The 15,244-nt window shown below is 40.5% G+C and overlaps 1 protein-coding gene and 1 non-coding gene across 2 annotated transcripts in view; one reads left to right on the forward strand and one right to left on the reverse strand.

Moving 5' to 3' along the window:
• The window catches only part of Abraxas2 (abraxas 2, BRISC complex subunit), a 39,044-nt gene extending 24,310 nt beyond the window's left edge, over window positions 1-14,734 (reverse strand). The window contains exons 1-4 of the mRNA XM_023709050.1: window positions 14,636-14,734; window positions 8,138-8,228; window positions 5,850-5,886; window positions 3,006-3,088 (exon numbers count right to left, since the gene is read on the reverse strand). Of these exons, the coding sequence (XP_023564818.1) occupies window positions 3,006-3,088; window positions 5,850-5,886; window positions 8,138-8,228; window positions 14,636-14,734 (310 nt within the window). The remainder of the gene's footprint in view (window positions 1-3,005; window positions 3,089-5,849; window positions 5,887-8,137; window positions 8,229-14,635) is intronic.
• LOC111815048 lies at window positions 13,341-13,444 on the forward strand. Its single transcript, XR_002819860.1, has one exon. It is a non-coding gene; the product is annotated as a U6 spliceosomal RNA (small nuclear RNA).
• Window positions 14,735-15,244: the final 510 nt, after the last annotated feature.

Raw genomic sequence — 15,244 nt, forward strand, 5'->3', positions numbered from 1 at the left:
TGAGTTCAAGGACAGCCTGAACAATACAGTGAGACCCTGTCTCAAAAAGAAAACAAAAGCAAAATCCTTACTACTAAACAACAAAGTAAAGCAATAAACATCCTTTTACAAGCTGGCTCAATAGGCTTTGGTTTAAATTGTGGGTCTACCTTTTCATTTGGGGGGATGTAGTATAGTACAAGGAAATGAACACAGAGCCTTCAAAATAAGCTGTATCATTAGTCTTCTTTACATTTGTTTGAGACAGGATTTCACAAAGTCACTAAATTACTCAGATTAGGCACAAATTTTCTATCCTCCTGCCTCAGTCTGCCAGAATCCTGTACCACACCTGGCTGATGCTGCCATTAATTGCTGGTGATCTTAAGAAACTTATTTAACTTCAGATTCTTCAAATGTACAGTCACAAATTTGCTTCCCAAGGGTGTTGTAAAGATTGCATACTTAATGGATGCCTGGCACAGAATTAAGCTGTTCATTAGTTCCAGCTTTTTTCTTTTTCTTTTTTTTTTTTTTTGGCACTGGGGAGCAAATTCAGGACCCTGAGCTTGCCAAGCAGGCACTTAAGCCACTGAGCTATCTCTGGCAATTCTAGCTTTGCTTTGCTCTTTTCTTTTCTTCCTTCCTTCCTTTTTTTCCCTAATGTATTTGGTTGTTATAGGCTCTCATTACGCTCTAACTCATAGTGATCCGCCTATTTTCAGCCTCCCCGTGCTAGGATCACTGGCGTGCGTGATCATGCCTGGACTCAGTTTCTGGCTCAGTGGCTGCCTCCCGCCAGGGCGGTGTGCAGCATGTGGGGCTGGGGATTGAACCCTGGTCCCTGTGCTTGCCAAAGCAGGTGCTTAGTTCTGTTGAGCTATCTCACCAGTCCTCTATTTGTGTTTCTTGATTGAAGTGGAACATCTTTTCATTTATTCCTTGGCCATTTCTACATTTCTTTTCTCATGAATTAACTTCCTTTTTTCTTTCCTCCCTCCTTCCCTTTCCTCCTCTCTCTATATATAATCTTTTTTGCAGTAATGGGGATTCAATGCAGGGGTATTCTACCACTGAACTACATCCTGGTACTATTAATACATACCAAGTGCTCCATAAAGCTATGAATCAGTAATAATTTCCAAAAGGGCTGAAATATAGTTCAGTGGTAGCATGCTTACCTAGAATGCATGAGGCCCTGCCTGGGTTCAATCCCTAGTATTGCAAAAGAAAAGACAGCCTCAAGTGAACAAACTTTAGTTTTAGAAAGTATAAAAATGGTTTCCAAGCTAAAATATGAAAGTAAATGAAACACTGGGCGTGGTGGCATGTGCCTGTAATCCCAGCTCTTGGCGGATCACTACGAGTCCAATCTAGTAGTAAGACGCGGAACACCCTACCCTGTGGACCCTTCCCTAAAATACAAAAAAAAAAAAAAAAAAAAGAATGTAAATGAGAAAGTAAAGTAGCTTCTAGGAGATGGGCAATGAACTGCTAGAAGATTCCAGAAAGCGCTCCTGGGAAATCACTAAAACTGGAGTCAGATGGGGTGGCACACACAGCTGCACCTAACATCCTTTCCATCTGGGCAGGCAGCCTAGCTGGACCCCCAGAGTCAAGTACTTTCCTGGCTCCTTTTCTTCCAACCTGTCCTTCCAAACATCTTTCTTTTATTGTCACTTGCTTTCTTTCTTCCTTTACATAGAATGTACCCAATAGTGGCACTAAAAAGGACGGTATATGCTTATTTCTGACACCCTTAAGCAAAGGCATTTTGTACTTTTGTGGACTTTTATTGTCATTCCCCTTACCTCAACTGATGGCTTAATAATCAATCTATTTTTCTAGAATTTGTACCCTAAGGAAAAAAATAAAGCTCATTCATGGCAAAACAGGAAATTATAAATGAAGCTAACAGAAAATATTACAGTAATAAATTCTGGCTCATTTTCACTTTATTTAGATTGCCTTACCACATATAACCAGAATGTCACAGGTATTGGCAAAAATAATAAACACATGATCTTTCAGAAAAACATCTGTGTTCAGCTTCAGTTAGGCTTGAAACAATGACATATCCAAAGATGTTTGATAGTACTTTATGTGTTTGGTTTCTTTTAACTTTACTTTGAGACAGGATCTTGCTAAGTTGTCCGAGCTGGACTTGAGTTTGTAGTACCTTGCCTCAGCCTCCTAGATTTCTAGGATTCCAAGGGTGCACCATCATGCCCAGCTTGTACTTTGTTTTTTAGAAATATTTTTATTGGTTATAAAATTAAGGGCCAGGCATGATGGCAAGCACCTATAATCTCAGTACTTGGGAGGCTGAGGCAGAAGGATTGCTGTATGCTTAAGGCTGGCCTGGTATATATAGAGAGTTTAAGGTCAGGCTGAACTACATAACAAGAACTTGTCTCAAAAATAAAAAAAAAAAAAAAGAAAGAAAAACGAAAAAGAAATAGATGCGCTGGTGAGATGGCTCAGTGGTCTAAAGCACCTACTTAGAACAAGCTTGGCAAAGCACAGGGACCATGGTTCAATCCCCCAGCACCACATGCCAGCCAGCCCCACCCCCTGGTGGGCTGAGCTGGCCACACACACACAAATAAATAAATTTAAAAAAAAAAAAGACAACGTGTGGTATTTTAAAAAAAAAAAAGAAATAGACATTATGTATTAAATATTTGCAGAATTATTAAATTATATAGCAGAAAGAATGAACCACTCAAAGTCGACTGAACTTACTAGCTTTCTTCACTTTTTCTTCTAATTTTTACATAATAGTATCATATAAGTATCTAATGCTTCCTATTGATATTAATATAAACAATGTCTCATACCTACAATGTACCTTTATAATCTACTTAAGTTCCCACAATGAATGTGATCATTATGTACTGCAAATATGTACTAATAAAAATAAATATTTGAAGAAAGAACATACCTAACAGAACTCTTGCATGGGTGATCCAATCTCACTGATACAAGCTTGGGTGTTAAGAAACTACTTCTCTATCAAAATGGGCAATAAATAGAACATACCTTTCTCCGATCTTTAAGAATTCTGTCCAGACTCTCTTCATTAACTTTACTTGCATAGTCATAAAAACTGTTTTTGAAAGAGGAAAAGCATTTTGTTAAAATCCCACAATACTGTGCCACAGATGTTCTACATACATGTATCTATAGTGTATCTAACTCTAATAATATAATTGCTTATCTTCATGTATATAAAATCAGTCTGAAAACTTTCCTGATATAAAGTATCTTTTTTGTTAAAGAATACTCATGATATCATTACATTCAAAAGATACTAATTCCACATGTGGGAGGTGCTGATAACAAGTGATTACAAAATGTGTGGTTTTAAATGACTATGACATCTTTTGTTTTGGGGGTTTTTTTTTGGCGGAACTGGGGATTGAACTCAGGCCCTTGCGCTTCCTAGGCAAGCGTTTATTCTACTGAGCCATCTCCCCTGCCCTGACATCTTTTGTTTCTAAGTATCAACTATTTATGAAAAAAGATAACAGCAGCTAATTTTCTGAAAAATAAAGAGAAATAAACATATGTTGACTGCTTACTGATATTCAACTACATGATTTTTGTATTTTTCACATCATTCTTACCTTAATGCATTTTTGTAGATAAAGACACTGAAGTTAACTGACCTGTCCCAGATCTAGCTACCTTTAAACAATGTTCTCAAAAACAGACCAATGCAACCAAGACCCTGTGGTGAAGGCCCAGGTATACTGATGTATGCTCTTTTCCTTTTTTTTTTTTTCCTAAGAAAATCATAACTATATTTTATTTATTTATTTTTATTTTTTTCCAGAACTGGGAATTGAACTCAGGTCCTTGTGATTGCCAGGAAGCATTTATTCCACTGAGCCATCTCCCCAGCCCCTTTTTTATTTTCTTATTTATTTTTTTGCCCTTTTCCTATCTCTGGTTACAGTCTTAAGAATGGAATGTTCCTTCTACCACAAGCCTAGGCTCTGAAGGTAGGAAGTTCAAGATCTAGGAGTAAACACAGACTCCTCAGAAGATACTAGCTCCAGGCCCAGTTCTGCTTCTCACTGTAGAATCTGGAACAAATCACTTACCCTACCTTGTCTCTATCTCCCCACCTTTTTAAAACAGAAAATAAGGAATTTGGAAGAGACTAATGATTTATAGTTTCTTTCATTTCTAATAATTTTAAGTCTTACTCAAACTCAGTCTTATTCTTGTACTATTTTGCTGACAGTGCTTTCAGGAATTCTTCAGGATAAAGTAGTCACGGAGCAATGCTTTCATACTCAGGGCCAGATTAAATACTTCCATAGACCAGAGAGAAGCCATTTGTTATGGCTTGTACCTAGAGGCCACTCCCTCAAAGCCTCATGTCATCATAGGCAGGGCTTTTCAGAAGTAGCTCAATCTAGAGTGTGTGCTGCTGGGACTAAGGGTGTGTGATTACCAGATTAGTCCTCTGATTGGTTTGACATAGTTCAGGGTGTGGATAACTGAAAGGCTCACCCTCCGTGCCAGTGCTAGGTGCCCTCAGGTTGTACAGCCTGGTGGTAAGGGACAGAAAGAGGGCAGGTATGGTACCTTGTGGCTGCTTGTCATTTGCCACTTCAGCGCCGGCTACCATAGACTATTTCTCCTCTGCCAGCCTACACTGCCTTGGAGCCAGATGATTATTAACTGAAACTTCCACAAACTGTGAGCTAAATAAACCTTTCCACCTTGAACTTTGGCTATCAGGTATTTTATGTCAGCAATAAGAAAAGTAACTGATAGCATTTTGGACCAGCGCCTGAATCATTTCACCTGCTGAAATTCTTTTCAGATGAATCAATGGTTGCTTACCCAGCTTTTGTGTGCCTTTCAGTCATATATAACTTAACAGGTGAGGTTTACACAGGCCGTCATCTTGCATGTAGGGGTGCAACAATCCACACTTAGGGGTATGTACGTACAGTGAACATGGTACCAATCCCCAGAGTGTTTGGGTGCAGAGGTATCTGGAGAATAGCCAGGGTAAAAGCTGCAGGGGACACATAGTAGGAGGGACTGGCAGAGGTGAAGGAAGAACATGCGGATCATGAATAATAAATGGTGCTCATGTCCGGCTCCTAGGAAGTACTGCCCTGGCTTCCAGGAGGGGTGAAAATGTAGCACTGAAGTTAGTTTTATAAAATAGAAATATGAAGGGGCCGGGGAAATGGCTCAGTGGAATAAGTGCTTCCCTGGCAAGCGCAAGGGCCTGAGTTCAATCCCCGGTTCCACAAAAAAAAAAAAAAAAAAAGAAATATGAAATTATGCCAGTTATCAAGTGGGAGGGTATTTATGTTCTCTTATTTAAAAAAAAAATTATTTGGTTGGTTGGTTTTTGTTTTCAGAGACAGTCTTGCTATGTTGCCCTGGGTGGTCTTCAGCTCCTGGATTTATACAACCCTTCTGTCTCAGCCTCTCAAGTAGCTGGGACTATAGGTGTATGTCACTGTGCCCAGATCCTTGCCTTACATTTTAAAGATGACCACTGAACACACGTTATTTCTCTTAAAAACACTCATTAAATTATTTTATCAATAGGCACTCATTGATTTACTTCATTTTGTAAGGTTGAAGAGATTTTGATAGGGAGGCTGAGAGAAAAGACCTTCATTCCAAGTCACTGAGGCCATGACTCCCAATTCTTCGTCTGCCATTTTCCTCACCTAACACAGACCCACAGTTAACATTCAATGAATAAATCATTGGGCACTCCTAGCTACAATTGTAACTTTATAGCCATAAAGCGGCTACAGGCAGAAATCTTAGTTTTTAATACATTTTAAAAATAAGGATCAAAAGCTACAAAGAAGGATGTAGCTTACCTAAAAAGTTTTGAACAAGGCTGATGGTTATGGATTTCTGTAATTAGAAATAAGCATAGATCTTAGTCATGTGAGACACAAACAAGTATAAAATAGCTAAGCTTTAAAAAAAAAACAAAAACACAAATCTCAAGACAATAAAAAGACAGTTTTCCTCTCCCCAATAGGTACTATGCATATACTAATGACAGCAGTGCAGCTTTTTAACATTTACACCCAGAGACACATTCTCAGAACAAAGCAGACAGCAGAATGAGTTTGTCCATGCACGATGAGCACACATCTGAAAGCTTTTATTCAGGAACATGCCTGCTATTGTGTGCCTTTTTCAAATTTACCTACTTAAACAGAGCATCACAGGAAAACATAACCACTGACTGGAAGCATTTAATCAGGGTGCATAAAAGCTTGAGGACAGGTTGGGTAAAGAAGGGTCTTAACTACTCTATCATCAATAACCAACTAACAACTCATGACAACTTGGGCCAGGTGTTTTGAAAAGGAAGGAACTCTGGAGGTCTATTAACCCTTTCAAAGACAGCCAGTACCAAGGGAGAAAGTCATTTATAAGGCAGATTCCAACAGCATCTAAAAAGCTGCTGTGGTTAAGCAGAACAAACAATTTCTTCAAACTCATCTGAGGCTTAGGGCCTCGGGTTTTTTTAGAAAACCATGAGACTAACTGACCATTGAATTCCATTTACCCCATTCTCCTAGATAGCAACTCATCTTCTGCTGTTTAAAAGTTACAGGGGCTGGGGAGATGGCTCAGTGGAATAAATGCTTCCCTGGCAAGCGCAAGGGCCTGAGTTCAATCCCCGGTTCCGCCAGAAAAAAAAAAAAAAAATTACAGCCTCAGAGTTGCAGACTGCAATTTTACCTCAATTAAAATGAACCACAGCCTTCAAAGACATGGGGCTATGTCCATTAGCTTCTGTGCCTGTGTTAATGCTGCCAAAGTACATGTAAATGTAAAACTTCCACAGGAAAAATGTATTTGCCTAATTGTGGCATTTATATAGTGATGCAAAAAAGGAAACCTAATCTAGAAAAATGTGTTTTTCTTTATTTAAAAACAAAAAGACATAGCATACCACGATAAGTTATTTCAGAGATACCATTAGTCATTGAGATGTGGAACATTTGTAGCAAGTATACTACCCAGAGTTCACAGAAAAAACTCTCTATAGGCACACTCCTGTCATCAAACTGCCCCAGCAGTTTATACCCTGGATGAGAATCACAATACAGGCATGCACCACAGCTGGAGTGGAGGCGGCACTCAGTGGCAAATGTTAAGGCCCGAGTTTGATCCCCAGCAACACACACACGCACGCACGCACGCACGCACACACACACGCTCTCAGTAATTTAATAAGACTAGCTGGTGCTAAGAAATAACTTATTAGGGGTTGAAGAGATAGCTCAAGAGTCTAAGACACCTGATGAGGCAAGCTTAGGCAAGCTCAGGGAGAGCGGTTCCATCCCCTGCACCACATGATACATGCTACACCAGCCCCTACCCCAGAGTAGGCTGAGTCAGCCACACCAAAAAAAAAAAAAAAACTTATTAGAACATCTACACCTGTACCTATGCAATGTAAGCTTACAGTAACAGAAAATATCTATCATTCATTAGTGAAAATAATGTCTTAATAATTTTAATACCTTTGATTAAAATAAGTTAAGAGACAACAAAACAGAAACCATATAAAAACAGGAAAATAATTAATTTTTGCTTTTAATACTTTATATTAAAATCAGTTAAGGAGCCAGGGAGATCGATCAGCAGCGTAAGAGCCTGCCTCTTGCCTCATGAGCTAAGGTCCAAGTTTGATCTCTAGTACCTCAAAAAACAAACAAACAAGTCAGTTAAGACCTGGACATGGTGTCACATGCCTGTAAGCCACTTGGGAGGCTGAGGATGTTGTGAGTTCAAGACCAGCCTGGGCTACAAAGTGAGCTCAAGGCCAGCCTGAAATGAATAGGGAGACCCTGTCTCAAAAAGACAAGAAAAAAAAGAAAAAGCATATTTATTATTATTATTTTTATTTTTATTTTTTTTTCCACTGGGAATCAAACTCAAGACCTTGTACTTGCCAGGTAGGTGCTGCACTATTCAATTCTTTTTTTTTTTTTTTGACAGAACTGGGGATTGAACTCAGGCCCTTGTGCTTGCCAGCGAAGCACTTATTCCACTGAGCCATCTCCCTGGCCTGGTGCTGCACTACTGAGCTATATCCCTGGTAAAAAAGGGTATTTCTAAGGTCAAGGATAAAGTTACTTACCAATTACTTGCAGAAATTCTGTGTTGCTAATTTGTGAGTCACTGATGCTAAAAGTTTCTTCTTGTCTTACCTCTCCCAGCAAAAATCCTTCCTAGAAGTAACCAAAAACATAGTCACAGATTAAATACAAAGGTTATTTTTACTAGAATTGAGGGGGCTTGGTGAGATGGCTCAATAGAATAAGCACTTGCCTGGCAAGCATAAGGGTCTGAGCTCAACACCCAGTTCCGCAAAACAAACAAACAAACAAACAAACAAACAAAAAAAAAAAAACCTGAGAATCTATAATTTTGTAGTAATTTTAACAATAAAGAAGCTTGCCATGTAGGTAACAATTTAGTAAACCAACATTATAGCAATCTGAGATACATCTATTAACTGGATTGCTTGAAAAAAGGATTGCCTAAGATAAAATATTATTTTAATACCTTCACGTTTTCCCTATTTGGGGGTGAATTCATCAACTAAAGCCTACTGAGGGGCCAGGGAGATGGCTCAGTGGAATAAGCTCTTCCCTGGCATGCGCAAGGGCATGAGTTCAATCCCCAGTTCCACCCAAAAAATTAAATAAATAAATAAAATAATAAAGCCTACTGAGTCTCATATAACCAATGTCAGAAAAACCTCAGGATGCAGAAATACCCCAAGGTCAATTTTTCCTTTTTTTGGCAGAACTGGGTGTTAAACTCAGGCTCTTGTGCTTGCCAGGCAAGCACTTATTCTACAGAGCTACCTCCCTGTTCCTTCTTTTTCTTTTTTAAAATGTGATACTGAAGATTGTACTGAGGGCCTTTGCACTGAGCTACACACCCAGCTCTTTATTTTTTTATTTTTAGACAAGGTCTCAAAGTATTCAAATTGACCAGGCTGGGCTCAAATTTGAGATCTTTTTGCCTCAGCCTCCCAGAATGCTGGGATTGTGGGCACGTTTTAGAAAGGGACGTTCTCTTGAATATCACACAACTTATTCCATTGCTTTAAAAATCGTAAGGGGCCAGGGAGATGGCTCAGTAGAATAAGCGCTTGCGTGGCAAGTGCAAGGTCCTGAGTTCAATCCCCAGTTCCACCAAAAAAAAAGTAATAAAAAAAATTAATTAATTAAAATCTTACTACTGATGGAACAGTAAAGAAATGAACACAGTGACAACAAAATTCTCTTCAATAGGCTGGTATATGAAATTAACATTTTAGCAACAAATTTTGTATCATTCACAGAAAAAGTTTTAATAAACACAGAATGTATTTGTACCTTTGGAGAATATCTCTGACCATCCTTAATCTGAATTACTAAGCATATTATCTACTGTTTGAGAACTTGGTGTCATGTTCAGTACAAGCAGTCAGATGTTAACCATCCTGAAGAGAGGATAACTGATAAAACTATTCAGAATCTCTCTCCCCAGATAATCCTTCCCTTCATTCAGATCTTCACTCAAAGGGTACCTCCTTAGAGAGGCAGGTGAATCCATCAACGTGGAAATAGCACCTGCTAAGTACTTTGTCCTCTTTACCTCTGATTCTTTTCTTAGTTGTTTTGTTTTTTAATTTATGTATTTGGCACAGAGCCTTGCTATGCAGCTTTGACTCAGAATGATCCTCCTGTTTCACCCTCCCAAGCACTGGGATTACAGGCATGTGCCACCATGCCTGGACTTGGTGGCCGGCTCAGTGAGCCCACGGCAGGGACAGCACAGCATGTGATAGCCAGAATCAAACCTGGTTCCTTGCTCTTGCCTAGGCAGGCACCTAGACCGCTGAGTTATCTCCCAGGCCCTCTTTCCTTAGTCATTACCTGCCAGATTACAGATTTACAGAAATCAGTAAATGTCTATCCCAGGTCAAACTGTATGTTTCATAAGAGCAGTATGTCATGGTCATTTATTGCTTTCTGTTCCTAGCTCAGTGCCTACCATGTAGTTAAGTATCCAACAAATACTGGTGCACCCCAGCACCACACAGGGCTGTGCCAGCCCCGCCCCCGGGGGCACACTGAGAAGATGACTGAAACTGGGCATGATGGTGCGCCCCTGTAATCCCAGAGTTTGGGAGGCTGAAAAAAGGAGAATCATTACAATCTGTGTGGTGAGACCCTGTACATTAAAAAAGTAAAATACATTTAAAAATACATCAAATAAATTACATTAAAAATAAAAATAAAAATACTGGTGCGTAAATATGGCGCAACAATTTCCCTGTACTACATATGTTCAATCCTAGGTTGATTCATCAAGTCTTTTTTTAAAAAAATGTATTTAGTACAGGGTCATCAGGGTCTCACTACACAGATCAGACTCATAGTGATCCTCCTGTTTTCAGCCTCCAAGTGCTGGGATTACAGGTGCATACCACCACCTAGTCTCAGTCGCGCTCTCAGCGTGCCCCAGGGGTGGAGATGGCACAGCATGTGGTGCAGGGGATCGAACCCTGGTCCCTGTGCTCTGGCTAAGCAGGTGCTTTAGTCTAATGAGCTATCTAGCCTGCCCTTAATCCAGCAAATCAAATCAATTCCAGAAGGTTCTTAGTTTTAAACCATTTCCAGTAGCAAATGCAAATCTGTCTAGGAGGGTGAAGAGAGATAGAAGATTTACAATCTCACTTTTGCATTTAATTTATGGAGGGGAGTGTTCTAAAATCCCAAACTTATCTCATACAGGGCATGGCTCAAACTTGAGTAATACATAATTTCCATTTAAAAGAATTTTCAGACCTCAAAAAGTATTGATAACTAGCAATTTGAGAAACACCTACTAAATAAGCTTGTCTTACCCATGATTCTTTCAATTTTGAGTTCTCAGTACAAAAGAAGTTGTCTTGACCAGGCAAGGTGGCACATATCTGTAATCACAGCACTCCAGAGGCTGAGACAGGAGGATTACTGCAAGTTCAAGGCCAGCCTGCACTACAAAGTGAATTCAAGGCCAGCCTGAATTGCTTGGTAAGACCTTTTCTTAAAAATACAAAGGAAAAAAAAAAAAAAGCTGTTTTCCAAAAAGAAAAAACAAATTTTTTAAAGCAAAGTGGAAGACAATTTAATATTCCCACAGAACTATACATAAAGAACATAGGTATAAATTCCTAGTGCTCTATGGCTTAAGGATCCAAGATTTAGCAAAATAAGATACAGGTTACTGAACTAAATTTACACTTTAGATAAATGCAAATAATTTATCTTACATATTATATAAAATTATTTATCTTTAATTCCACTTTTAGACATTTTTCTGACAATCATAGTAGTCCTCACCATGAGAAATAGTGATCTAAATCAACAGTGGCATTAAACATTCTTTTTTTTTTTTTGACATTAAACATTCTAAAGCCAACTATGAATGTTTATTCATCTACTGGTCTGAATTACCTAACTCTATGGTATTTTACAGCAGGAAAAGGCAAATTATTGTGTGGTAACTAAATCCAATTCAACGCCTGTTAATGTACAGTCTGAAAAGTAAGTATAGTTTCTAAATTTTTAAATAGACAACTTAAAACCAGGATTCATGAAATGCTAAAATTACATGAAATTCAAATTTTATTGACTATAAAGTTTTATTTAAAGTCATATTTATTTACTGTCTGTAGTTGTTTTCTCCCTATAACATCAGAATTGGGTAGTTGGTACAGAGATCATAGTGCTTTCCAATTTTATTTATTTATTTTTTTTGCCTTTTTGAGACAGGGTCTCCCTCTGCAGTTCAGACTAGCCTTGAGCTCACTTTGTAACCAAGGCTGGCTTCCTACTCTTAAACATTTACTTTTATTATTTGTCCCTTTACAGAAAAAGTTTGCAAATCCTCATTTTATAGAATAATGTATGAATTTGAATTAATTAATTTCTTCCTGTGGGCCAGCCAAACAGGATTAAAGTGCCTGCTTGGGCAGACATACGGGCCGGGTTTGATCCCCAGCATGCCATGCCAGCCCCGCCCCCAGGGCATGCTAAAATGGCAACTGAGACTGGGTGTGGTGGCACAGGACTGTCTATAATCCCAGCTTTCAGGGCTGGAGAGATGGCTCAGTGAAATAAGCGCTTCCCTGGCAAGTGCAAGGGCCCGAGTTCAATCCCCGGTTCAGGAAAAAAAAAAAAAAATGTAATCCCAGCTTTCGAGAGGCTAAACACAGGCATCTCATTATGAGTCCAATCTACCTAGTGAAACCCTGTACTAAAATATATACATACATACATATTTCTTCTTTATTTCTTTTGAAAAAAGATACATAATTCAGGCTGGCCCTGAACTGGCCTATGTAGTCGAGGATGATCTTGAACTCAAAGGGCTCCTTTAGGCTAAGTGCTGGGATTACAGGTGCAGGCCACCATGCCCCACTGAATTAATTTCTTTTTTAATGTATTTGGTACAGGGTCTACAGGGTCTCACTACATAGACCCGACTCACAGTGATTCTCCTGTTTTCAGCCTCTCCAGTGCTGGGACTACAGGTGCATGCATCACCAAACCCAGTCTCAGTCCCCTTCTCAGTGCACCCCGGGGGCAGGGCTGGCACTACACAACAGGGATCAAACCTTGGTTGCTGTGTCTGCCTAAACAGGCAGCTTTAGTCCACTGAGCTATCTGACCAGCCCTCCTGAATTAATTTCTTACATGAACAAAAAAATATGTATTACAGAAGTTCCTAGGCCTGTGGATGTAGCTCAGCAGTACAGTGCTTGCTTAGACCCCAAGCCTTGGATTCAATCCCAAGAACCAAAATAATTTTTTAAAAAGTAAATTCCTGGTTCAATTTTAAAACTGAAATTCCTTTTACTAGGCTGAGCAAAGGCTTGCTTAGCACGCATGAAGCTCTTGTTTTGATCTCCAGCACAGGAAGAGAGAAAAAGAAAAAGAGACAGAGACTGAAAGAGTCACACATTACACACCCATAATTGTGGTAGGGTTAACATGAACTGGCATTGTATACAAAACAATTGTGATCTATTGGTACTGCTAAAAATTTCCATGAAGTCCAGCAATGTGTCTGGAATGGAGTACAGTAAATACTAAGGTATAGTTCTTAAATTAATAATAATCTAAGTAATATGGCCCTCTCACTGCAGTACGTTCATTTTTCAGCAGGTATATATAAATTAGCTTTATACATAAACTGTGACATTATTAGGCACTTTACAAACTAAGGGTAAAGAAGCATCACTGAATTCTTATTTAATAGCCTGTGGAATATTAGGGGTATCACAAACCACTTATATTGTGCTCGCTTCAGCAGCGCATATACTAAAATTGGAACGATACCGAGATTAGCACGGCCCCTGCACAAGAATGACACGCAAATTCGTGAAGCGTTCCATATCTTAAAAAAAAAAAAACAAAAAAAAACCCACTTATATATTGAGCTGTATTATATTATCAAATAGGTGGCTGCAGAACCAAAGGCCAGTGTTCAGATTTGCTTTTGGAAAAAAAAACAAACTATGCTGTACATATTCTTATCATTAGGGTCTACTATCAACACTAAAGAAAAGTACAATAATTTAATTGCAATCAATTTACTAGTTGAATTGTCTCTCTATGAAATCAGTTTTTATTACTGGAAGCTAACACTGCTGACATCAAACCAAGTCTAGTTCCTCCTTCAGTGTATGATTTTGCTTTCTATGACTGCCACAGAAAACCCACCCACTAATTTAATGAATCTGAGGCATTCACTACTGACAACACTTAAAATAACTCCCTCCTCAATTTGGTGGCCCAATTAAATGCCTCTTTTAGGAGAAAAAATATCTAGTGTCACAAAAAATTTCCAAGTAGAGGCTGGTGACATTAAAAGGCAATTCGTAAAATAAACTCACTGACATAGAGAGGATCTGCTCCCCTCGTGGGCTCGAAAGCCTTTGCATTTCTCATCACTCAGACATGGGCCTGTCACTTCCCTATTTCACCGCGATTAGTTCCGTGGTCTTGGAACCTTCGCCGAGGAACCAAAGATGCAACTTCATGTTAATGTAAACAGACCCCTGCACCGAACACTCCTGTTTGCAGTCTCCATTTTCCAGTGGGGCGAAAAAAATGAACGCAAAACCGCGCCTAACAAGCATGAATAGTGACAGCCATGGTTTAACCCAGGACAACATGTGAAACCAGAGGGCGGGGTCCAGCGCCGGTCGCACACAGAAAGCCCGGCCTCTCGACTCCTTCTAGACGGACCCCTGGCGCCCCTTTTAAGTCTACCAGCCTGACTCAGGGAAGGGCGGGCGTTCAGTTCTATCAGGCGGCTCTTGACACTGCGAGGGCGCGGGAGGGACAGGCTTGCTGGATCGGGGGACTACTGTCCCGGGACGGCCGGGAGGCGGAGGGCTTCGAATGAGGGGGGTCCGCCGGGGACGAAGGAGCTCCTCGGCGGCGGGAGCCGCCTGGGTCCCCAGCTCAACGGGCCCGCCCTGGGGCCCCGGGGGACGAGCCGTGAGCGGATCCGGCTTGGCCGCGGGTGCTGGCCCGAGGCGAAGGGTGAAGGCCCCAGCGGCCGCGGCAGGGGACCCGGCACCTACGTGGTCCGCGTTGCTGTTGGCGCTGTGGAAACACACAGCGCTGAAGGTGTAGCCCGAAATGGAAGCCGCCATGATGGAAATCTCCAACTCCCCCATCATGCCCCGCGGAGGGCGCACTACCTTCCGCCCGCTGTCTCCCTAAGCATTCTGGGAAATGGAGTCCGCGGCGTCGCAGCGCGGTCTGAGCTCGGAGTAGGAAGGGCCAAGGCACGCAGGCTTTCGGTTTTAAAGTACCTGGCCTGGTCCCTCACCTTACATTCCGCCTCCTTTGCACCTGTCTTCCTTATGATGCTGTTTGCCCCCTTTCACCAGCGAGACTTCCATTAGTAGAAGACAGTTTTTACGGAGCTTAAAAGTAAAAAGCGGGAGAGGGTTCAGCAAACTGAACGCGTTTGAGTTTGACAGGAGAGTTGACACGATGTGATTTCAACTTTTAGGAGACCATTCTGCCTTCGAGGTTGAGACTAGTGTTAAGGGGAAGAAAGGGGAAAAAGAACCCCGCCCTGAATTTTCTTAACTCGGGGTGATGGTAGCATGGAGTTAATTAATAGTAAATGCAGGGCTGGGAAGATGGCTCAGTAGAATAAGCACTTGCCGGTAAGCACAAGG

This window comes from Octodon degus, unplaced genomic scaffold (genome assembly GCF_000260255.1).
Source record: "Octodon degus isolate 3935 unplaced genomic scaffold, OctDeg1.0 scaffold00010, whole genome shotgun sequence".
In the NCBI taxonomy this organism is placed as follows: domain Eukaryota; kingdom Metazoa; phylum Chordata; class Mammalia; order Rodentia; family Octodontidae; genus Octodon; species Octodon degus.